This window comes from Sphaerodactylus townsendi, linkage group LG17 (genome assembly GCF_021028975.2).
Source record: "Sphaerodactylus townsendi isolate TG3544 linkage group LG17, MPM_Stown_v2.3, whole genome shotgun sequence".
In the NCBI taxonomy this organism is placed as follows: domain Eukaryota; kingdom Metazoa; phylum Chordata; class Lepidosauria; order Squamata; family Sphaerodactylidae; genus Sphaerodactylus; species Sphaerodactylus townsendi.
Genome location: NC_059441.1, coordinates 8,178,479 through 8,204,036, shown reverse-complemented (window position 1 = coordinate 8,204,036; position 25,558 = coordinate 8,178,479). Strand labels below are relative to the sequence as shown.

Here is a 25,558-nt window from a genome sequence, read left to right as displayed (position 1 = left end):
TAAAGAGAAACGAGCGTGCCGGACTGGACCTCGTAAGACTTTTGCAGCACTAGGCTCGCAGCCAATTTTTTTTTACTTTCATTTTTAGTTCCGCCTTCTCTGTACCTCACAAGCAGTTTTCTCCCACAGTGCGGCTCACTTGGGGGATTCTCTGGTCTGCTCCCAATCCCTCTTCAAGCACATGTTAACATCGGGTGTTGTGGGGTTTCCGGGTTGTGTGACCGTAGCATTTTCTCCTGACGTTTCGCCTGCATCTGTGGCTGGCATCTTCAGAGGATCTGATGGCACCCTGTTTCTCCGAAAATAAGACATCCCCTGAGAATAAAACACAGTAGAGATTTTGCTGAATGTAAAACATCCCCCGAAATATAAAACATCCCCCAAAAGTAAGACGTAGCAGAGTTTTTGTTTGGAAGCATGCCTGTCGAACAGAACACCAGAGCGTGCAGCTGTGGAGCGGAAAAATAAGACATCCCCTGAGAATAAGACATAGTAGAGATTTTGCTGAATGTAAAACATCCCCCGAAATATAAAGCATCCCCCAAAAGTAAGACGTAGCAAAGTTTTTGTTTGGAAGCATGCCCGTCGAACAGAACCATAGAGCGTGCAGCTGTGGAGCGGAAAAATAAGACATCCCCTGAAAATAAGACATAGCGCATCTTTGGGAGCCAAAATTAATATGAGACACTGTCTTATTTTCGGAGAAACACGGTAGTAAAGCAAGTGGAGGATCTCTACCTGTGAAATGTCCAGGGTGGGAGAAAGAACCATTTGTCTGTTAACAAGTGTGAAGGGTGCTTGATTTGCATGTGTTGGGTTAACATCTTAATGTTAACATCTTCTCTGCCTTTTGACCACACCGAGCTCTGCCCCAGAGAGAAAAACCTCCTTTCAACTTTCCCCCCCGCCCCGTATGGTTTCAACTTTGCTAGAAATTTTATATTTCAATGTAGAACCAAGAACACTCCACTGAGATGACGTTGGCAAACGAAGAAACAACCGCACGTGGGACGTGGAGTTTCATTTTCGTGCGACCGGGGACCGTGTTCTTCGAAATAATAACCCAGTGTTTTCCTTTCCCCTGAAGGTAGCCTAAGCAGAAGCTTGCGAGGGATCCGCCATCATGGTTGCCTTGTCGCTGAAGATCTGCGTCCGCCACTGCAATGTGGTCAAGACCATGCAGTTCGAGCCCTCCACGGCCGTCTACGACGCCTGCCGGGTCATACGTGAGCGGGTGCCAGAGGCGCAGATGGGACAAGGTTAGTGATTGTAATGTCTGTTCGGAAGCTTGGTTCACTGAGCTACTCTCCAGAGCCTAGTTGCTAACTAGGGGTGATTCCCCACTGGCAGAGTCGACTCAGTTTAGTACTAGGTTTGTCCCAGCAACTCCCCACTGCCACTGAGTTCATCTTTGTTTTGTTTCAGTTTTGTCCCCCTCAGAACTGGAATTTCTGATTCCAGTTATGAAGTACAGCTTTTCCCCCAAAACTAGGTTGAACTCAGTTGTAAGATACAGTGGGGAATCACGGGGCAACTCTCCCGTTCAGCCAATCAAGATATGTGTTTTGGGCATGTGCAGAATCAAAGAGTCAGGGCGATAAAACCCCTTTTTTATTTGTATTATTTTGTTTTATTTTATTTATTTTATACTTTCTTTTTTGTGTTTTTGAAGCTTTGAAAATCCTTCTATAGTCTTCCATGCCTTGAACTGACGTATCTACGTTTTGGTGCCGATTCTGATTGGCTCATCTTTTACGGCGGGAAACGTGAGCATGCATCTTTTTTTAGTTTTTCTACGTCGCAGCTACGTAGAAAAACTTTTTAAAAAGACGCACGCTCACGTTACCGCCGTAAAACATGAGCCAATCAGAATCGAGAAGCGAAAATGGTTCTACAGATGATCCCGCCCTCTTAGCTTGGTTCAAGGTGGAACTGAGATGAATTCTGTTGCAAGTTAAAAGAACCAGATCGAACCTAGGTAGACTCTGCAGTGGGGAATCACCCTAGGTTTGTGAACTCCATAGAACAGGGGTCTGCAACCTGTGGCTCTCCAGATGTTCATGGCCAATTGGCCATGCTGGCAGGGGCTGATGGGAATTGTAGTCCATGAACATCTGGAGAGCCGTAGGTTGCAGACCCCTGCCTTAGAATAATAGAACCATAGAGAACCATAGAGTTGGAAGAGACCACAAGGGCCATCAAGAATCATAGAATTGGAAGAGACCACAAGGGCCATCAAGAATCAGAGAGTTGGAAGAGACCTCAAGGGCCATCAAGAATCATAGAGTTGGAAGAGACCACAAGGGCCATCAAGAATCATAGAGTTGGAAGAGACCACAAGGGCCATCAAGAATCATAGAGTTGGAAGAGACCACAAGGGCCATCAAGAACCATAGAGTTGGAAGAGACCACAAGGCCATCAAGAATCATAGAGTTGGAAGAGACCACAAGGGCCATCAAGAATCATAGAGTTGGAAGAGACCACAAGGGCCATCAAATCCAACCCCCTCCCATGCGGGAACACGCCCATGTTGAGGAATCCTTGGAGATTTGGGAGTGGGTTGGGGTTTGGGAAGAGACTTCTGTGAAGTATAACGCCATGGAGTCCGCTTTCCAAAACCATCATTTGTTCCAGGAGAACCGATCTCTGTAGTCTGGGGACCGATGGCTATTCCAGGATATCTCCAGGCCCCGCCTGGAACTTGGCAACCCTCTTGCTGGTCCATGGAAACCCGTGTCTGCTTCTGAGCCCAGCGGCAGAGCTGTTGCTATTGGATGATTTGCAGTCTAGTGACAAGCATGGCTTCTTCTAATGAAGCCGTGCTTGTCACCTTCATTCAACTGGAAGAACCAGCTGCACCGCTGCCCCCTGCTGGTGGTGGGTTCCAATGTGGAATGCTCCTTTGCAGGTAGAACACCAGCCAGATAGAAAGCTAGCACCACAGGGGAAAAGCTTCTCTCCTACCTTGTACCTTGCTGTTAGGAATGAAAGGTTAGCATTCGGCTGTGGGACGCGTCTGCTCAGGAGCACGGACTCTGAGTTCGGATTCTCTGCCCCGTACAAGCTCCATGAGGGCAGAGATACCTTCGGAGAACAGATATTGATGGAATGGAAGCTCTCAACTACTCGGAATCATTTGCTTCATTGCTTCCAAGAGCCGCCTCCATTCATTAGCGATGAATGATGAAAACGTTTTCATTGGGAGTCGCAGGGCTGCCGTGTCCGTCTCTGTCCTCTGCGGATCCCTCAGCGACACGCGCGTGGGCTTCGGGCGCCCCCACACTTGGCAGGCAATTTCTCAGGCTGCCTCGTTGCTGCGATACAGATAATTTCCCATCAACAGAAGACTTGCATGGCCAGCGGCAGGAATGTCAGATATCTGGAAGTTGGTCCGTCGTGATTAATGCTTCACCCTTGAAAGGCATTTTTTTTAAAAAAATGATATAGATGAACTATCTCTCCCCGTGGTAGATACACAATGCTAAATCTTCCAGGTTCTGTAAAGGAAATCATTAATGGGTCCACAAGGCTCCAACTCTGTAAAGTGAGACAATTCTAGGAGGGGGGGGGGACCCAAATGCGGAAGGGAAGCTAGAAAGAGGGGAGAGTGGAAGAAGAAGAAGAAGAGTTTGGATTTATATCCCCCCTTTCTCTCCTGCAGGAGACTCATTATTATTAAAAGTTCCAAGGGAAAAACACGACGGCAACTCGGGCATCTTCTGACTGGGGAGGTTATTGTGGTGCTTGAGTAGTTAATGCGATCTTTTAACTGTAAGGATTCTTTAATGTCAAGTATTCTTCGAGAGCCATGTTTAGCACACCGCTGTAGTCCCATATTCCACGTGTTGCTGATGGTGGAAAATGTCGTCAGATCACAGCTGACGTGTTAATCCTCACGGGGTTCTCAAGACCAGATATAAACGCAGCTGGCGTGCTGTTGCCCACCTCTGTGTCGCGACCATGGTGCTCTCCCATCCAAGTGCTAACCAGGGGCGACCATGGTTAGCTTCCGAGATGTGATGAAGTTGGTCCAGCCTGGGCCATTCAGGTCAAAGAAGAGAAGGAGGAGGAGGAGGAGGAGGAGTTTGGATTTATATCCCCCTTTGTCTCCTGCAGGAGACTCAAAGGGGCTGACAATCTCCTTGCCCTTCCCCCCTCACAACAAACACCCTGTGAGGTAGGTGGGGCTGAGAGAGCTCCGAGAAGCTGTGACTAGCCCAAGGTCACCCAGCTGGCGTGTGTGGGAGTGTACAGGCTAATCTGAATTCCCCAGAAAAGCCTCCACAGCTCAGGCGGCAGAGCGGGGAATCAAACCTGGTTCCCCCAGATTAGATACACGAGCTCTTAACCTCCTACGCCGCTGCTGGAGGGCAAGGAAGGGTAGGCTAGGAAATTGAGCAGGGTCTACTTTATGGTAACATTCAGCAAGAAGCTTCATTTGGCATGGAAGTTCAGGATCTGTGCCTGTTCCTCAGCCTCTGAAGAGACCTCTTGTCTGTGTTCCTTCTTTCCTCAGCCTCCGACTATGGGCTGTTTCTCTCCGACGAAGATCCGCGGAAAGGCATTTGGTTGGAAGCTGGCAGGACCCTGGATTACTACATGCTGCGAAATGGGGTACGGCCTCCGGGTGGGGCTACTTCTCTACCATTTGAATTCTTTCTAAAACCTCCGTGTGGGATGTTCTGTTTCAAAATCGGGAGAACTTGCCATGTTGGCTGGTGTAGAATAAAGGCTCCAGAGCATGAAAAGGATGTAGGCAAAAAAAGTCCTTATGTAGAATCAGAGATGGAAAACATTTATTGTTTGCTCCTCGTTAATAGTGTATTAGATTTTATGTTGTAAACCGCGCAGAGCCCCTTGGGGATAGGGCAGTATAAAAAGCGAATGAATGAATGAATGAATGAATGAATGAATGAATGAATGAATGAATGAATGAATGAATGATGAATGAATGAATAATGAATGCATGAATGAATGAATGAATGAATAAATAAATAAATAAATAAATAAATAAATAAATAGTTGGACAATTTGCCGTATGTTTTTGTTGCTCTACCAACGATATCCCAGAACCTGCTGCCTGAGAGGGCTACTACACCCTGACTAATAGAAGGGTAATTGACTTTTCCTGGGGGGTATTTCAAAAGGTTGCCCTCTGTGCTTTTGAAGATCTTATTTTTGTTTTGATCATACTTGTACGGGCAAACTTTCTTGGTCGACTGCGCCCCATAGCTGAGGTCTGCGTGTTTCTTGTCATGGATCCAGTGTTTGTAACCTGTGGTTGGTGTCCACCATCTAGAGGGACGCGCTGCAGTAATTTCTGTGACTCTGCCAGAGACCCCGAACATCCCACTTAGATCGTGAAGAGCCACCTTCCTATGGCTGAGCAGCTCTGCCCCAAGGAGTTATAACAAGTCAACTTTTTCCAAATGGAATCTGCCCACTTGCAAAAATAACTCACTGCAACTTTTTCCCTTCTCAACATAAAAACACAGAAATCTCACATCAGTTGACCTATAATAAGGGTCCCTAAACTGGGTGCTGTGGGGTTTCCGGGCTGCATGGCCGTGTTCTAGCAGCATTCTCTCCTGACGTTTCGCCTGCGTCTGTGGCTGGCATCTTCAGAGGATCTGAAGGCCGTGAAAGCCTTCGACAATACAGGGAAGAGAACTGTTGGAGAGGCTGATGGATCCTCTGAAGACGCCAGCCACGGATGCAGGCGAAACGTCAGGAGAGAATGCTGCTAGAACACGGCCATGCAGCCCGGAAACCACACAGCACCCCAGTGATTCCGGCCGTGAAAGCCTTCGACAATATATTGGTCCCTAAACTGCTACTGGAGTTCGATCACAGCCTTCCACTGCAGACCAGAGCGGCTCATTCTCTGAAACTAAGGAAAGTAAACGTGTGGACTTGTGGCTTGCTTCCTAGGATATCTTGGAGTACAAAAAGAAGCAAAGACCGCAGAAGATACGAATGCTGGACGGGTCGGTGAAGACGGTGATGGTGGATGACTCGAAAACGGTTGGGGAGCTGTTGGTCACTATTTGCAGCCGGATAGGTAAAGTGAAGAGCTATAATCTGTTTCACATCAAGATGTTAGTAGATGGTATAGTTCTCTGCCACAGAAAAAATAGATGGTATAGTTCTCTGCCACAGATCTTCTTTGTTGCAGACTGCTCTGTCTGGGTCTCAGTGCCTGCCTAACCCCACCCCCCCACCCCCAATCTCTTTGAAAGTAAAAAATACATTTGAGCACAAATGCTCTTGTATCAAAGTAAGATGTTCAATAATGCTTAAACTTTGGAACTCTCTCAGCCCCACCTACATCACAGGGTGTTTGTTGTGGGGGGGAGAAGGGAAAGGAGATTGTCAGCCCCTTTGAGTCTCCTTACAGGATAAAAATCTAAACTCTTCTTCTTCTTCAAGTCTGTGCCTGGGCCAAGACCACCCATGGCAAAGTGGGGTTCAAACCTGGGTCTCCCCACATCCTAGTCCAACATTCTCGCCACTGCACCACAGCGGCTGTCCGTATTTTTAAACTTACATGCACTCAGTTTAACTCCCTTTAAAAGTGCACTGCGGTACACTATGTGGCTCTTTCTCTAGCTACCAGTAGGGGGAGCTGTTCATCTTAGCAGCAGTGGCATAGTGGTTAAGAGCAGGTGCACCCTGATCTGGAGGAACCGGGTTTGATTCCCAGCTCTGCCGCTTGAGCTGTAAAGGCTTACCTGGTGAACCAGATTAGCTTGTGCACGCCAACACACGCCAGCTGGGTGACCTTGGGCTAGTCACGGTTCTTCGGAGCTCTCTCAGCTCCACCCACCTCACAGGGTGTTTGTTGTGAGGGGGGAAGGGCAAGGAAATTGTAAGCCCCTTTGAGTCTCCTACAGGAAAGAAGGGGGGTATAAATCCAAACTCTTCTTTCTTCTTCTTCTCTTAGTCCTTAAAATGTTTGGCTTCCTGGAGGAGCTGGCTGACTTTGTTCGTGCTGTTCTAGGGATCACCAATTACGAAGAGTACTCCTTAATCCAGGAGAGCACCGAAGAGAAGAAGGAAGAAGGCACAGGGACATTGAAGAAAGACCGGACGCTGCTGCGCGACGAGAAGAAGATGGAGAAGCTGAAGGCGAAGCTGCACACGGACGACGACCGTAAGTTCCCCCGCCCGCCACCTGGCTCCTTGGCCGGCTGAGCCCTGCTTACGAAACAAAGAGTTTTGTGCCGCCCCAAATAGTAGCCGGGGATTCCAAAGCAAGCCATCTGTTTGTCTGTTTATTCCTGGGTGCTGCAGTGGGTGTATTTCTGCCAGAAGTGGAAGCGGATATAAATAAATGAGCTTGAAATGCACAACTTCTTGCCTTGGGCAGGAAGAGAACGCTTCTCTCCTTGCAGTGTGCCATTGTGTGTGTGTGTGTGTGTGTGTGTGTGTTCTCTTTCCTCTTCAGTGAACTGGCTGGATCACAGTCGGACCTTCCGAGAACAAGGAGTGGATGAGAACGAAACTCTGCTCTTGAGGCGCAAGTTCTTCTACTCGGACCAGAACGTGGATTCCAGAGACCCTGTTCAGCTCAATTTGCTTTACGTTCAGGTATCAGTTAAGGGCGTGGCGTAGTGGTTAAGTGCTTGCACTGCCACTCACACGGTCAGGAGTTTGAGCCCCCTGTGGGTCAGATATCCTTGCAGCTGGCTCATGGTCAACTCAGCCATCCAGCCATTCCTTGGTCGGTAAATGAGTACCTAGTGCACAGCTAGGGGGTAAAGAATAGCCGGGGAAAGCAATGGCAAACTACCCCACAAAAGAGGCTTGCCTATGAAATCACTTCTTGCAGTGGTACCCCAGGGTTGAACACGACTGAAGGGGAAACCTTTACCTTTTTTACACCTGTTTTGTTGTTTCAGAGGTCTGGAAAAGCGCTCTGTTGGGCAGCTAGGGGCTTCAGCTCTCTGCATTCTAGTGCATTTGATTCTCGACCTACAGAGAACACCATTTCAATTGAACTATTGGGGGGGGGAAGGGTTTTCTGAAGGGGCCCCTCGTGCAGAACCCCAGATTCTTGGCACGTTCTGAGCCATGAAGAGAACTGTTGGAGAGGCTGATGGACTCTGGAGCGAACACTTTCTCCTCTATTCTTTGCAGGCTCGCGATGACATCCTCAACGGCTCCCACCCTGTCTCCTTCGAGAAGGCGTGTGAGTTTGGGGGCTTCCAGGCCCAGATCCAGTTTGGACCTCATGTCGAACACAAGCACAAACCTGGATTTTTAGAGTAAGCGACTGCGAGGGGTGGATGCTCGGGGATGTTTATGGGTTGTGCTATCTGGATAGCTGCTTAATCCCCTGATGTCCTCAAGAGTGTGGAGCCGACGTCCACAACTGAGACGGTCAGGGAATGGCAGGCAAGATTCTTTGACGTCTGAAGTGGCCAACGTCCACTAATGCTTCTGTTGGCCAGCCACTGACCAGAGACTAATTCTCAGTCTCTGCTGCAAGGCAAAGTGCAGAGAGTTACAATACAACAACCTTTATTAGGCATATTAAAATAGGCTCCAGAATGTTACAGACATTTCTGAAGTACAAATCAAAAGTACATTCAAAACACAGACAGATAAACTGTATCTAGCATTGGACATTACTTAGAAAGTTCTGTCACTTGTAAAAGAAATTTTGCTACTTTTTCCAAGAGCACGGCCTCTGTGTTATTTAACAAAAGCTCCACAACAGAGTTGTCAGAGTCTCCTTCAGGTGTGTCTAAGACCCGCCCAGGAGAGAAGTTCCTAATACCCACATATCTCGGACAGTCAAGTATAATGTGAGCAAGAGTCTCCACTTGGTCTTTACAGTGTGGACAGACCCGATCCTGGAGAGGGATAGATGGGTAGCGACCCTTTGTAATGGCCGATGGGAAAGTATTGCATCTGGCCCTTGTAATAATCCATCTCTGTTGGGGTTCAGTTAATAGTTCAAGATATTTGTCTGCGTGCCCCTGTTCTGGTACTATTCCGACAGAAAGGGGTGAGCATGATTTATTCGCTTGGCCCAACAAGATATGGTATTCCTGTCCTAGAAGTCTGCTTTTTAAGGTTTGCAGAATCTCTCTGGCTGACTGCATGCAGAGATCTTCAAGTATTAAACCTAGAGAGTAGATTTTTGATTTAAGAAATTGATACCATTCGGAGGCAAATAGGTGCAGAGGGTTTTCGGGTGAGAATTAAAATGCCCTCACTCTCAAGTGGGCACCATCAAGGCAAAGTTTTACTATGTGAGTCCACGGACTCTCTGGCTCTAGCTGCATAAATCAAGGATCTGGAAGTACATCCTCTTTCTAGATCAGTGCAAGAAGGCACTGGGGGGAAGAAATTCCTAATACAGTGCAAGAAGGCACTGGGGGGAAGAATGAGGACTAATAAAAGGAAACACTTCTTCACGCAACGTGTGATTGGTGTTTGGAATATGCTGCCACAGGAGGGGGTGATGGCCACTAACCTGGATAGCTTTAAAAGGGGCTTGGACAGATTTATGGAGGAGAAGTCGATTTATGGCTACCAATCTTGATCCTCCTTGATCTGAGATTGCAAATGCCTTAACAGACCAGGTGCTCGTGAGCAACAGCAGCAGAAGGCCATTGCGTTCACATCCTACATGTGAGCTCCCAAAGGCACCTGGTGGGCCACTGCGAGTAGCAGAGTGCTGGACTAGATGGACTCTGGTCTGATCCAGCTGGCTTGTTCTTATGTTCTTATGTTCTTAAGGCATCCTTCTGTTGGTTATCCTTGCTCCTTGGACGGGGTGCATACAACAATTTTGCAAAGACTTTCACATTCCTGGGGTGGCGCTCGAACCACCCCCACCCTCAACCCACGACCTGCCCACTCCTTGTACGGGCCAAGCTCTCGCACCTTACTTATTAAAAAATGCAGGCAAAAATACCCGTTAAGAAAACCACCAGCCTCCACCTCTCGCGGGCGAACGGTAGCGATGAAGAAAAACTCTTCAAAACTCTGGATGAAAGCTATATAATGTTTTGTCGAAGGCTTTCACGGCCGGGTTCAGCTGGTTGTGGTGGGTTTCCTGGGCTGCGTGGCCGTGGTCTGGTGGCTCTTGTTCCTAACGTTTCGCCTGCATCTGTGGCGCCTGCATCTATTCCACCGGGCCTTTGGAGGGGCCGGCCGCGGTTCTATCGCCCCCCATTGACATTGAGACTGCCATTTTCCTTCCTGATCCCATCCTGGGTCCTGCCCACTCCCTCCCCTTTTTTGGCCTTTTGATCGGGCGCCTGTTTTAAACAACTTTTAAACACCTTTGTTGTTTTAACTTATTTAACACTGGCGTAATGCCCATGGGGCAAGGTGGGCAGCTGCCCAGGGCATCACCTTGTGGGGGGCATCAAAATGCTGGGTTCGTTTTTGGGTATTTTAGTGGTTTTCAATTTTTGGCCTGCAGGGGGCGCAGTGTTTAGGCTAGCGGCACCAAAATTTCAGTGTATCATCAGGAGACTGTCCTATAAAGCCCCCCACGTTTGAGTGAGAGGTTTGGTTCCGGGGGTCCAAAGTTATGGACTCCCAAAGGGGGTGCCCCTATCCCCCATTGTTTCCAATGGGAGCTAATAGGAGATGGGGGCTACAGTTTTGAGGGTCCATAACTTTGGTCCCCCTGAACCAAACTGCACCAAACTTGGGAGGTATCATTAGGGCAGTCTCCTGATGAGACCCCCTGAAAGTTTTGAGACTGTGCCTCTGCTAAAATGTGCCCCCTACAGCCTGCAAACCCCCCATTGACAGCAATGCAGAAAACCCAAATACAGAACAAAGATTCTTGAGGCAAATTTCTAGGATGTTCCTGAAGTTGGGGTGCATTTTTGGATGTATCGGCACCAAAATTTCAGGGGATCATCTGGAGATGATGGCACCCCCCAAGTTTGGTGCAGTTTGGTTCAGGGGGCCCAAAGTTATGGACCCTCAAAACTGTAGCCCCCATCTCCTATTAGCTCCCATTGGAAACAATGGGGGATGGGGCACACCCCCTTTGGGAGTCCATAACTTTGGACTCCTTGAACCAAACCTCACCAAACTTGGGGAGTAGCATAAGGACAGTCTCCTGATGATATGCTGAAATTGTGGTGCTGATATGTCTAAAAATGCACCCCCTACAGGCACCAATGTCCTGGTGCAAAAACAATTTGGTCTTGGTGGAGTGGCCGCCCATGCGGGGGGGGGGGGGGGCATCCAACTTAGGTTTTGCCCAGGGCTACAGTTTGCCCAGGGCTGCCTCGTTATGCCCCTGTTATTTAATGTTTATAACTGCTGCTTAAGTTTTAATGGATTTAAGTTTTATGTTGTGTTGGTTGCTGTCTTGAAGGACAGCCGTGTTGTGAGCCGCCTCGAGCCCTTTGGGGGGTGAGTCGGCCTATACATTTGATTAATAAATAATAATAATAAATGAATTAATTAATAAATAAATAATAAACGGGGGGGGGGAGTTTTGGAATGCCTCACATGTGGGTGCTTGGCCCAGTCCTGGGTTCAAGCAACGCAAGCACAGAAGCTAGGTCATCCGCGGGTGCTGGAATTGTTGGGTTTTCCCTGACTTGAGAGCAGAGAGGGGGCCGAGGCTTGCGTGGAGCTCCTTCGGTGACCCAGGGCTTCGACCTGTGCTTGGAGCGAGCTGGCTACCTGTTCTGGGCACGGCCTTGGGAAGTCGGCTGCAGGTGCGGAGCCCCCCCTCAGCGCAGCGGAGAGCAAAGACGCTCGTTCCAAGGACTGCGTTGCTGCGCCCTGCGAAGCCGATTCTGTGGAATTTAAATAATGTAATTTAATAATAATTGAAATCTTGTATCTCTGAAGAGGAGCGCTTCCCCCTCAGCGGCGCGCGCGGTCTGCTCCGGTTTCAAATTAAAAAGGGCTCTTGGATGATTACTTCGGAGCTTTGGGCCCGCTTTCCCACCCCTTCGCCCCCCGGGGGCTCCTTGGGAACGATTTCGTTTTAATTGGACGGGGGTCTCGGCTGCGCGGCGATGTTGTGCCGAACAATCATTTCTGGGAGAACAGAAGACGTTCTTTGTTTCTGCTGAACCCTGGCTTTTTTTAAAGGTGTCTTCCAGGGTTTTCTCGACATCCGCTGTTAACTCATTAAATAAGCAGGCAAAGGTGCAGAGCCAAGATGGAAGGGTCCCTCTCTTTGGTTGCAGAAGACTCCTTAATAGTGGATGGTGTATTTTCCCCTTGTAAGCCAGATTCAGGTCCTATAGCAACAAGATTTGGGGGGGTGGGGTATGCGCTTTTGATAGTCCAACCTCCCTCCCTGAGACACAAGTAGGAATGGTTAGTTTTGAGTCCAGGAGCATTAACACACACACACACACCCCGCACGTGCGCATTCCCCATTGAGAGTTGGGGGCGGGGGAGCGTGAGATCTTGGTATCTCCCAACGAAGACAGGACTTGGGGGTGGGGAAACCCATCCGTTAGGGTGATATTAGGCCTAAGTAGACAAAACTATGTAAAAACCATAACAAAATAATTGCATTGGCTAGAGGTCTATTTCAAGAGCCGATTCAAGGTTTCCTGAGTGTGGGGTAGAAGATATAGGATGTAGCCCCCTTGCTTAAGAAGAAGAAGAAGAAGAAGAAGAGTTTGGATTTATATCTGCCCTTTCTCTCCTGCAGGAGACTCAAAGGGGCTAACAATCTCCTTGCCCTTCCCCCCTCACAACAAACACCCTGTGAGGTAGGTGGGGCTGAGAGAGCTCCGAGAAGCTGTGACTAGCCCAAGGTCACCCAGCTGGCATGTGCTGGAGTGCACAGGCTAATCTGAATTCCCCAGATAAGCCTCCACAGCTCAGGCGGCAGAGCTGGGAATCAAACCCGGTTCCTCCAGATTAGATACACGAGCTCTTACCCTCTTACGCCACTGCTGCTCTTAAGCTAAGCTGGTCTTGGTGTGGCCGTACCTTGACCTTCTGAGTCCCCCCTCCACCACCCATAGTGGCCATCTTGAGTTCCACGATGGAAGAAAATGTGGCATGTGAACGAAGTGCAACTCGTGTCTGGCTCCAAAGTACTCTGAGAAGCGGAGCTCCGGCAGCCAGACCCTGCTCCAGATATCAACTGTGATTGAGAATCAAGGTTGCCCTCTCTTGAAGGCACCTCAATGGTGGCCGTCCAGCTGTTCATGAACTACAATTTCCACCAGCCCTTGCCAGTATGACCAATGCTCATGTTGGGAGAGACTGCTGGGAATTGTAGTTCATGAACATCTGGAGGGCCACAAGTTTGACACCCAGCGCATATCATTGAAAACGTAACCCTTTCAGTGGAAACAGAGACAGCGATCCACAGATTTAGTTGACTTTTCCCATGATCCCTTCGGAGGAGGGCGGTCTATAAACCCAATAAATGATGATGATGATGATGATGATGATGATGATGATGATGATGATGATGATGATGATGATGATGATGATGATGATGATGATGATGATGATGATGATGGCTCCATGCTCAAGTTAGTTTGTTTTTGGGTCCTTTCCCCTCTTTTCAGTTCTGTTTTTATAAAAATATTTCTATTGCTCTTGATTTAATTACCAAAAAATGTTAGCATTTGTTCCCCACTTCAAATTCTGAAGGTGGAAACAAATATGTCGTTACAACCCCTTGGGCTTTCTCCCCCAAGCACTGAAGCTTCTAGAGTTAGTGGTGCAATTGACCACTAAGTCCGCCAGAACGCTGCTCCAATATTGCTGCTCCATCGACGCTGCCGTTCCAGCCGTTCCAAATCCTGCTTTGAACGTTTTGGCAGCCGTGCCAGAATCTTTCATGCCTTCATTGCATCTGCTGCATGACTGCACCGTTTTCATTTCCCGATCATGTTTACATGACCGAACACTGCATCTTCGTACCGTTTTTTGGGTCCCGTCTGCCTTCTTGCCATGTTGTAGCCCTCCTGTGCCGATTCTAACGGAATCCTCGTATATGAGGTGAGCTAGTTAGAGGCACCCAGGTAGCAAGAACAACCGGCGGGTGCGTGGTCAAGACACACGTGACCCCTCTCCGAAAAACACACACGGTTGCGAAACCATTATTGAATTAAAGCAAACCCCCAAAACAAGATGTTTATCATCTTGCTTTGCTGCAGCTGCTGTTGTTTGAGGGCGACTTGTGCTTTGCTTTTTTTGATATTATAGTTTTCCCATTAGAACATAAGAACAAGCCAGCTGGATCAGACCAGAGTCCATCTAGTCCAGCTCTCTGCTACTCGCAGTGGCCCACCAGGTGCCTTTGGGAGCTCACAGGCAGGAGGTGAAAGCAAGGGCCTTAAGAACATAAGAACTAGCCAGCTGGATCAGACCAGAGTCCATCTAGTCCAGCTCTCTGCTACTCGCAGTGGCCCACCAGGTGCCTTTGGGAGCTCACAGGCAGGAGGTGAAAGCAAGGGCCTTAAGAACATAAGAACTAGCCAGCTGGACTGTGACCACCAGAGTCCCATCTAGTCCAGCTCTCTGCTACTCGCAGTAGCCCCACCAGGGTGCCTTTGGGAGCTCACAGGCAGGAGGTGGGAAAGCAAGGGCCTTAAGAACATCATAAGAATCTAGCCAGCTGGATCAGACCAGAGTCCATCTAGTCCAGCTCTCTGCTACTCACAGTGGCCCACCTGTGGTGCCTTTTTTGGGGAGTCTCTGGGCAGGATGTGTGAAAGCAAGGGCCTTAAGAACATAAGAACGCAGCCTGCTGGATCGTGACCCAGAGTCCAGCATCTAAAGTCCAGCCTCTCTGCTACCTTCCACAGTGGCCTCCACCAGGTGCCCTTTGGGAGCCTCAAGCAGGCAGGATGTGGAAAGCAAGGGGCCTTAAGAACATGGAAGAACGAGGCCTGCTGGATCAGACCAGGGGAGTCCATCTAGTCCAGCATTCTGCTACTGCGCCAGTGGGCTCCACCAGGGTGCTAGGAGAGACTCACAGGCAGGCAGGAGGTGAAAGCAAGAGCCCTTTAAGAACATATGAGCGAGCCTGCTGGATCAGACCAGAGTTCATCTAGTCCCAGCATTCCTGCTACTACAGTGGTGGCTCCACCAGGTGCCTTTGGGAGCCTGCCAGCGCAGGGATGTGAAAGCAAGTGTCTTAAGAACATAAGAACGCAGCCTCGGCTGGACTCAGACCAGAGTCCATCTAGTCCAGCATTCTGCTACTCGCGGTGGCCCACCAGGTGCCTTTGGGAGCCTACAGGCAGGAGATGTGGAAAGCAAAGGGGCCTTAAGAACATAAGAACGAAGCCTGCTGGACTCAGACCAGAGTCCATCTAGTCCAGCTCTCTGCTACTCGCAGTGGCCCACCAGGTGCCTTTTTTTTGGGAGCTCACAGGCAGGATGGTGAAAGCAAGGGCCTTTAAGAACATAAGAACTAGCCAGCTGGACTCAGACGAGCCTGCTGGACTCAGACCAGAGTCCATCTAGTCCAGCATTCTGCTACTCTCAAGAGTGGGCTCCAAATTTCAGGGTGCCTCTTTGGGAGCTCAAGCAGGCAGGCAGGAAAGCAAGGGCCCTTTAAGAACATAAGAACGAGCCTGCTGGATCAGACCAGAGTCCATCTAGTCCAGCATTCTGCTACTCGCAGTGGCCCACCAGGTGCCTTTGGGAGCTCACAGGCAGGATGTGAAAGCAAGGGCCTTAAGAACATAAGAACGAGCCTGCTGGATCAGACCAGAGTCCATCTAGTCCAGCTCTCTGCTACTCGCAGTGGCCCACCAGGTGCCTTTGGGAGCTCACAGGCAGGAGGTGAAAGCAATGGCCTTCTGTGGCTGTTGCTCCCGAGCACCTGGTCTGCTAAGGCATTTGCAATCTCAGATCAAAGAGGATCAATGTAATTATTAGATCTGATGTCATTATTTGTACCCTCAGTGCAACAATTGCTTCTTGATAAGCGGAAGGGCAGTTTGTATATATATATTTTTAAACAAATGTTGAAGAGGAATGAAAGAATGCAAAAAAAAAAACCACCTCTTGCAATTTGAAACTGTGATTTTGGTTTTCAGTGCAAATTGGCTGTCAAGAACTGGGAAGATTGAATGGAAAATGTAAATTTTTCCCCCACGGGCTTCTTGTGTGGTGGTGGCCACGGAGAAGCAGTAATGCGAGAGGTTTTGATTGGTCGCTCGCTTTCTTCTCCGAGCCAGTCAGATTTGAGGTGATCCCCCCTTATTGGCTGCTGCTGGGTGGGAGGGGAAACTGTCAGCCAATCAGAAAAGGGGAAGCCTGCACGGTACCAGAAGCCATATGAGCGAACGGTTGACATCCGCTGCCTCTGAACTGTAACGCTTTGGAACAAAAATAAAAGGCGAAGGCATTTGCATTAACGGTGGATTTTGCTTTTTTTCCAGTCTAAAGGAATTCCTTCCTAAAGAATACATCAAGCAAAGGGGAGCTGAAAAGAGGATTTTTCAGGTAACGCACAAAGGTTTATTCGTCTCCCTCCCTCCAGCACTGTGTGTAGATGTCATAGTTTTTGCGTTCGCTTCAGCAACAAACTAGCACTAACTCGAGTGTAAAAGGAAAAGGGCATGTTTCCTCCCTTCTTTTCCCTTTGGCAGACTAGCTACCCTAATTCGAATCTTGTGAGAGCGGTTGGCGGAGCTTTGCTTTTCGGAACGGCTCCTTCCAGACACGAGCTTGCTTAATGGGTCTGAGCCTCCGTTTCGATTCCCCCCTTACAAAAGAGGAGGCATCGGGAGCTAAATGCGGTTATGTAAGGGCTCCTTTGCACATCCAGCCTCCGTGCAGTGCTGTGGTTGTTTGTTTGTTTTTGTTTTGGGTTTTTTGCTGCTAAAAAAAAAACACCCAACAAATTGCCCAGGGTTGTGTATTCTGTTAGCTGTGATGGCAGGTCAGGTGCAAACTCCCTGAAACAATTTCCTTTTCTGTGATGCATTAAAAGATGACAATGTTGGGATGGTGTTTTGGAGCTGTAAAGATGACGCCCAGTTTGCGCAGTTTTGACGAAAGTTGAATTGATATCAAGAATAGGATGGTTTGAGCAGACTTGGTGGTGGGTACGGGAGAACTTGGCCAATCGCAACTTCCTCTAGTCCTTTAGGGGCTGCGTGCCGTAGTGGTGAAGTGCTTGCACTGCCACTCACACGGTCAGGAGTTCGAGCCCCCTGTGGGTCAGATATCCTGGCTCATGGCTCATGGTCAACTCCGCCATCCATCCATTTCTTGGTCAGTAAATGAGTCCTAGCTCATAGCAAGGGGGTAAAGAATAGCCGGGGAAAGCAATGGCAAACTACCCCACAAAAACGGCTTGTGTATGAAATCACTGCTTGCAGTGGTACCCTAGGGTCGGACACGACTGAAGGGGAAACTTTACCTTTTTTTTACTAGTCCTTTGGAGTCAGGGCATCCCGTCCGTTTCCAGAACGAATCATTCCATTTCTGTGCCACTTTGCCCTAAGACCCCGCCCCCTTCCCTTTCTACAGGACCTGACCGGGGGGTGGGGGGGGGCAGACCTTAAAAAGGCTTGGGTTGTGCACAAGAACCCTGTTCTGCAAATACGCGGGTCACGGGAATCTTGGGAAATGTAGTTCCAGAATACAGTAGGCTTAAACGGTGGCCCCGCGGCTGGCTCTCCTGGTTGCTTTTTCAATCACATTTGGGGAAACGAAGAGGATGACGGGCGGGGGCAGAAGAGAAGTGTGTTTGCTATTCTGTCCCTTTAACTTAACATCAGCAGAGTTTTAGGAACTAGAACAACCAGCGTGTGGTTGTATAACGTAGCCTCAGTGGCCAAGGACTGTGTGTTGTGGGTATGGAAGGGGTTTTTTGCAGAAGCCAAAATGAGATGTGCTTCTTGCAACAGCAGCTGAACTGAGGAACGTTCTGAGTCTCTGAGTGGAAATGGGGTAGAGGGGGAAAATACTGCCCAGATTAGCTCCGGATGTATCCGTTCCCGTGCCCGTGATCGCCACAGACATCCGCCATCTTTCGTTAGTCACAACCGGGGAGATGACCGGTGTCAGTTTAATTTGACGCAGCGCCACTGGGAAGGAGTTGGCAACGGAAGGCGAGGGCTGAGAAAATGTCATCGCACACGCTCACGGGAGCGTCCCCGGAGTTTCGCTGGGAGTTTGGAGGGTAATGAAAGCTGACAGGGGCATTTTTTTTTTTGCAAATTTATTTGGGGCGTCTCGGAAGGAAAGAGCCACTCGGTCGAGGCGGTTGGGGCTGGGCTGGCTGGTTGTGAGAAGAGATTGTTCGGCGTCGGCAGGCAGGGAAACGGAGCAGACGATGATTCCAGAGGTACAGCCGTGTGAGTCTGTAGCAATGGAAACGTGCAGGAATAGGGTGGCACTTTGAAGACTCGCAACATTTGCTCCACGTAGAAGCTTTCATGGCCTGCGTGGTTCCCCCCTCGATGTTGGCTCTAGTCCACGGAAGAAGCTACCGGAAAAGGCTCTTTAAGGTGCCATCAGTCTTCTATGGAGAAGGGAATGGACCCAGGGTGCATCGGGTGGGGGTAGAGGTGGGATCCAGCAGGTTCTCACTAGTTCCCGAAAGTGGGCTACAAATTATTTGTGTGTGCCGAGAGGGGGTTACTAATTGGGTCCGCTTTTCCGTTGGAAATCCCATTAGGTCCAAAAATCAAGAAGTCCTGTTGTTTCCTATGTGGCTGGTTAGCGAAGGTAGAAAACGGGACAATTCTCCCTGTTGGGCTGTTTTAAAAACATGCTTTAGAAATATGGCAAAGTTCCTTGTTTAAGGAAAGTATCCTTCTTTTGATTTCTAGAAACAAAATTAAGTATTTGAAAGTATTAAGTATTTGACAGGCAGTCAATTAGAGGAGAAGTAGTTGTTTCTGTTGGCAGCAGACGATAGGACTTGCTATCATGAGTTTAAATGATGGACAGAAAGATACCAGCTGGAAATTAGGAACTTTTTTTTTTTACAGTAAGAGTTTTTTACAGTAACAGAGAAATTATTAATGCCCCGCCCCCGGAATGCCTGGCCACGCCCCCGTCATGCCCCGCCCAACCCCATTGGCTTCATTTACGCCACTAAAGTCGCTTGAATCCCACCACCATGGGAACTCTGTTACTGTGGGATTGGATCCTACCTACTGGGTGGGGAGCTTCTGATTTTGTGGACAGATGTGCCTCCTTTGTGGGGGGGGGGGGAAGAGGAGCTTGGAATTGGTGAGAGATCTCTGGGTGAAAATCTTTGGAGAGGGGTTAGGTTCGTTAGAGAATGTGGTCATGGAGGAATGAATGAGGCTATTCGCTGGAGAGCATGGGTCCTGGTATTTCGTTTGGCTGTTTCCAGGTGTGTTTTGACATTGAGTTGTTTCATATCTGTGATTTTGGAAGCCTCCTGGCTTTTGAGTGTGAATTTATTAGATAGACCAGGGGTCTGCAACCTGTGGTTCTCCAGATGTCCACGGACTACAATTCCCATCAGCCCTTGCCAGCATAAAGGGGCTGATGGGAATTGTAGTCCACGAACATCTGGAGAGCCACAGGTTGCAGACCCCGGAGATAGACTGAAGCGGATTGTTGTTAATTATGGGGAAGGGTTTCCATACTACTGTTTCTCCTGTTTTCCTGTTTGTGGATACCTCGTGTTGGGAGAGGGGCAGAAAGGCAGATCTGAACGGATACTGGGGGTTCTGAGGACGGCTGTGGCTCTAGTAGCATTTTCGTGGTTTCAAATGAGATTAATGTTGAATTGTCCAAGTAGCAGACCGAGGAAGGGGGACAGAGTGGATGCTCTCCTGTGTTGTCATCCCAAGGAGGTCTTTAAAAGATAAAAGTTTCCCCTTTAGTCGTGTCTGACCCTGGGGTACCCCTGCAAGCAGTGATTTCATAGGCAAGCCGTTTTTGTGCGGTAGTTTGCCATTGCTTTCCCCGGCTATTCTTTACCCCCTAGCTATGAGCTAGGATCAGTGGTGGTGAACCTTTGGCACTCCAGATGTCATGGACTACAATTCCCATCAGCCCCTGCCAGCATGGCAAATTGGCCATGCTGGTAGGGGCTGATGGGAATTGTAGTCCATAACATCTGGAGTGCCAAAGGTTCGCCACCACAGTGCTAGGTACTCATTTACCGATTAAGGAATGGATGGATGGCTGAGTTGACCATGAGCCAGCTGCCAGGATATCTGACCCACAGAGGGCTCGGACTCCTGACTGTGTGAGTGGCAGTGCAAGCACTTAACCATTACGCCACGCAGCTCCAAAGGTGATGGCCAAATGGTTGATTGGTGCCTCTTTACAGGAGCACAAGAACTGTGGCGAGATGACCGAGATCGAAGCCAAGGTGAAGTACGTCAAGCTGGCGCGCTCGCTACGAACCTACGGCGTCTCCTTTTTCCTCGTGAAGGTAAGAGGGATTTGAACAGGAAATGGGGTTCGTGTGATCTGATAGATGGTTTCTCAGGGTAAGTTTGCCCATGCGAGGAACCGGCACGACCGCTTCATTGCCTACTAACGGCATTTCCAATTGAATGGAGATTGAAGGCATCTTGAGCAACCCCAACTCCTTCATTCCGCAGCCTGTTCACGGCATCTTTTCGCCAAACGAGTTAACCGTTCCACAAAGGAGTGATTTGCGCACAAAGGCACCAAATGGCTCTCCCAGGGCGCCAAACGCGGCGGCTTAATTAGGCCGTGCATTTCCAGACACTGAGATTACTGAGGGGCTTTAATAACAGGTGGCTTCAAACGGGCACCATTAGATGCAAGAGGGGAAAAACAATTTGAATAATTATTTGTCTGCACAGCCACGCTGGGCCGCGTTGAATTAAAAGTGCATTTCGCATTCCCTAACTTTCCCCCCCCCCTGGTTCTGACTGGAGCTGTTCGTAGCGATGTGATTTCAGTCACCGTGGCGTGAAATGTCTGGCCGTGACAAATTTGTGAGGGGAGCCAAGGGAAATCTCTGGAGTCTGAAGTTGACTCGTTTTTGCTGTCCTCTGACAGAGGGGACGGAAGGGCACCTTGCCGTAGTAGCCTGTGGTTCATGCCCTTATATAAAGCCGTGGTGCGACCACACTTGGAGTCCTGTGTCCAGTTCTGGTCGCCACATCTCAAAAAGGATATCGAAGAGATAGAAAAAGTGCAGAGAAGAGCAACGAGGATGATTGAAGGATTGGAGCACCTTCCTTATGAGGAGAGGCTGCAGCGTTTGGGACTCTTTAGTTTGGAGAGGAGACGGCTGAAGGGGGGATAGGATTGAAGTCTATAAAATGATGCATGGGGTAGAAAATGTTGACAGAGAGAAATTTCTCTCTCTTTCTCACAATACTAGAACCTGGGGGCATCCATTGAAAAGGCTGGGGGGAAGAATTAGGACTAATAAAAGGAAACACTTCTTCATGCAACGTGTGGTCGGTGTTTGGAATCTGCTGCCACAGGAGGGGGTGATGGCCACTAACCTGGATTGCTTTAAAAAGGGCTTGGACAGATTGATGGAGGAGAAGTTGATCTATGGCTACCAATCTTGATCCTCCTTGATCTGAGATTGCAAATGCCTTAGCAGACCAGGTGCTCAGGAGCAGCAGCAGCAGCAAAAGGCCATTGCTTTCACCTCCTGCAGGTGAGCTCCCAAAGGCACCTGGTGGGCCACTGCGAGTAGCAGAGAGCTGGACTAGATGGACTCTGGTCTGATCCAGCTGGCTAGTTCTTATGTTCTCATGTTCTTATGCAGCGTGGCCTGTGGGACTTGAAAAGATCTGAGAAGTTTCTCCTAAGCTGCTTTCTTTTAAAATTCAGAGCCGCCGCACAGCAGAAGGATTTCTGGGAAACGGTTGGCTGTAGCGGTCAGCCCACCCCTGTGCCTACAGCTGCCCAGAAGTCAGAGCTGACCGCTCCTAATCTTTACTCTTTACCATCACGTGAAGCTTGAATAATTGTGATGAGTTTTGCCCACGAGATCTAGAAACTTACCTTGTGCTTGAGAAGAGTGGGGAAAAAATGCAGATCTCTGCCTGTTGCATCCAGTAGGATTACATTACTTGGTAGCCGAATCATCAAATCTGGTGGCCACCTCCTTTTCTCTGTTGCAATTACCGTGTTTCTCCGAAAATAAGACAGTGTCTTATATTAATTTTTGCTCCCAAAGATGCACTATGTCGTATTTTCAGGGGATGTCTTATTTTTCTGTGTTCTGCTCGTCGGGCATGCTTCCAAACAAAAACTTTGCTACGTCTTACTTTTGGGGGATGCCTTATATTTCGCACTTCAGCAAAACCTCTACTACGTCTTATTTTCCAGGGATGTCTTATATTCAGGGAAACAGGGTAGCTATTGCAAGACACTAGGAGAGTATTGTCGAAGGCTTTCACGGCCGGAATCACTGGGGTGCTGTGTGGGTTTTGGGCTGTATGGCCATGTTCTAGCAGCATTCTCTCCTGATGTTTCACCTGCATCTGTGGCTAGCATCTTCAGAGGATCTGATGTTGGGAAAGAAGTAGAGTATATATACCTGTTGGAGTGTCCAGGGTGGGGAAAAGAACCAAAGTCTATTACATTAACAAGTAAAGGGTGCAATTAGCAAGCTAGATTTACATGTGTTGAGTGGTATCCACACATTAAGTAGATTTACATGTGTTGAGTGGTATCCACACAAAAAGTAGAGTGGGTGGCTAGTTTTAAATTTCTGGGCGTTATGATTAAAGAGGACTTGACCTGGGGTGTTCAGACTGCCGCGGTGGTTAAGAAAGCCCAGCAAAGACTGTACTATCTGAGACTTTTAAGGAAACAACAACTGGATGGAAAACTCCTGGTGCCTTTTTACCGCTGTGCTATAGAGAGTATCTTAACCTACTGCATCTGTGTATGGCTCTCCAGTTGCACAGTGGCAGATAGGAAGGCGCTCCAAAGGGTGATCACTCCTGCACAGAGGATTATCGGCTGCCCTCTCCCCTCCTTGGAAGAACTCTAAAATTCCCGAAGCCTAAAGAAAGCCCAAAATATTCTGAGAGACCCGTCTCATCCAACACACTCTCTTTTTGAACTGTGACCATCCGGCAGACGATACAGGTCTATCAAAACTAGGACAAAGAGGCTTAGAGACAGCTTCTACTCTAGAGCAGTGGCTATGCTGGACTCCGCGGCTTCGTGTTGAAGTGTTTGGGGCTGTGTCGGGATGGGTGGAGGAAGGGGAAAGTGAGGGTGGGGTATGAGTCTGGAATTGTGTGCATCGAGGAATGCTGCTGTAAATTTCGCTGTGCGTGCACAATGACAATAAAATGCTTATGCTTATTGGCATGTGAGTAACAATGAAGATGGAGCCTATGTACTGTATCGTGTATGATTTGCTCCTGCTTAATGTTTTTGAATTGTGTTGTTCACCGCCCGGAGCCCCTCGGGGATCGGGCGGTATAGAAATTGAATATTTTTATATATATAAAAGATTTATATATATATAAAAGATTTATATATATATAAAAGATAGCAAGATATATATATATAAATAAAAGATAGCAAGGTCACTAGGTGAGGGCATCTGAATAGAAATAGCCTGCCCTTTGTTCCCTTTGATTGTTTACTGCCTATAGTCATCCTGTGTTTGGGTAGAGCTGATTAGTCACTGTCTTGACTCTAGTGTTTTTCAACACTGGTAGCCAAGTTTTGTTCATTTTCATGGTTTCTTCCTTTCTGTTGAAATTGCCCACGTGCTTGTGGATTTCAATGGCTTCTCTGTGTAGTCTGACGTAGTGATTAGCAGAGTGGTCCAGAATTTCTGTGTTTTCAAATCATATTCTGTGTCCAGGTTGGTTTATCGTGTGTTCTATGAAATGTCAGGAGAGAATGCTGCTAAAACACAGCCCGGAAACCCCACTAGGAGAGTGTTTCACCATTCTTGGGGGGGGGGGGGTTCCCCAAAAACCCTTTGCTCACAGGTCGCTCCCGCTTTTGCAGGAGAAGATGAAAGGGAAGAACAAACTGGTACCTCGCCTGCTGGGTATCACCAAGGAGTCGGTGATGCGTGTGGACGAACGGACCAAGGAGGTGTTGCAAGAGTGGCCGCTGACGACCGTCAAGCGCTGGGCCGCTTCGCCCAAAAGCTTCACACTGGTAAACTCTTGGAGGGGGAGGAAGAGGGAGGGTCTGGCTACAGCTGGATCTCCAGGCTGGCTGGTTTCAAGGACGTTTGGGCTGGGGTAAGCCCTAGATCCGTGCTGGCGAACCTATGGCACACCAGATGTTCACGGACTACAATTCCCATCAGCCCCTTGCCAGCAATTGGCCATGCTGGCAGCGGCTGATGGGAATTGTAGCCCATGAACCTCTGGAGTGCCATAGGTTCGCCACCACTGCCCTAGATATTTTGCCACCCAAGGCAAAAGTGTAGCAGTGCCCCCACGAGAGAGCTGTTCGGCTCCATTGTTCTGAAGTGTACTCTCTCCACAGTGGGCTCCGTTACCTGAAGTATCAATCGAGAGAGTAATCTTTCTCTCCTCGTTCTGTGTCATGGGCCCCTCCCATGTTTCTCTGTGGCTAACTCTAGTTCTGTCATTGCATTCTGGATGCTTCTGTACACACCTGTGCCCTCTTCTTTTCCTTGTTTTGATCTGAGGTTGCAAGTGCCTGAGCAGACCAGGTGCTCGGGAGCAGCAGCAGCAGCAGAAGGCCTTTGCTTTCACCTCCTGCATGTGAGCTCCCAAAGGCACCTGGTGGGCCACTGCGAGTAGCAGAGTGCTGGACTAGATGGACTCTGGTCTGATCCAGCAGGCTCTTTTTTACATTCTTATGTTCTTCTTTCTGCAGGATTTTGGCGAGTATCAGGAAAGCTACTACTCAGTACAAACCACGGAAGGCGAGCAGATCTCTCAGTTAATTGCCGGTTACATCGACATCATCCTCAAGAAGGTAAGAAGAAGAAGAAGAGTTTGGATTTATATCCCCCCTTTCTCTCCTGCAGGAGACTCAAAGGGGCTGACAATCACCTTTCCCTTCCCCCCTCACAACAAAACACCCTGTGAGGTGGGTGGGGCTGAGAGAGCTCCAAGAAGCTGTGACTAGCCCAAGGTCATCCAGCTGGCGTGTGTGGGAGTGCACAGGCTAATCTGAATTCCCCAGATAAGCCTCCACAGCTCAGGCGGCAGAGCTGGGAATCAAACCCGGTTCCTCCAGATTAGATACGCGAGCTCTTAACCTCCTACGCTCACTGCTGCTCCTAAGCGCTTGGGTGTCCATTGAAAAAATGGTACCGTCGGAGAGCTATGTGGAAGCACATTTGGGGAGGAGAGGGAAATCCATGGATTGCTCCTATTGGGGAGTTTCCAAGCTTGTCCAGTTGGTCCAGATAGAGCTGCCACAAAGAGGAAGGCAGAGATGTGATCCTTGCTAGTCCAAAGGACGGGACTAGATCCAATAGACTTCAGTTGCAGGAGGAGGTGATTTCAGTGTTAGAAGGTTCCTCACAGTGAAAGTGGTTCCACAATGGGAGGGTCTCTCCCTCAGTAGAGGTCTTCCGGCTGACCCTGGTCCACTTCATACCCTGAACATTGTGGCTGTTTCTTTCCTGCCACCGAACGAGTCTTTTTGTCCGGTGGCATCTGAGAAATTGCTCCA

General features: G+C 48.8%; 1 protein-coding gene across 1 annotated transcript in view; it reads left to right on the top strand.

Moving 5' to 3' along the window:
* Window positions 1-1,091: 1,091 nt before the first annotated feature.
* TLN2 (talin 2) overlaps window positions 1,092-25,558 on the top strand; it is a 118,248-nt gene continuing 93,781 nt past the window's right edge. Inside the window, 10 exon segments of the mRNA XM_048519708.1 lie at window positions 1,092-1,259; window positions 4,518-4,615; window positions 5,933-6,062; window positions 7,002-7,154; window positions 7,449-7,591; window positions 8,141-8,268; window positions 16,369-16,432; window positions 20,256-20,360; window positions 23,903-24,058; window positions 24,752-24,853. Of these exon segments, the coding sequence (XP_048375665.1) occupies window positions 1,124-1,259; window positions 4,518-4,615; window positions 5,933-6,062; window positions 7,002-7,154; window positions 7,449-7,591; window positions 8,141-8,268; window positions 16,369-16,432; window positions 20,256-20,360; window positions 23,903-24,058; window positions 24,752-24,853 (1,215 nt within the window). The 5' untranslated portion in view covers window positions 1,092-1,123.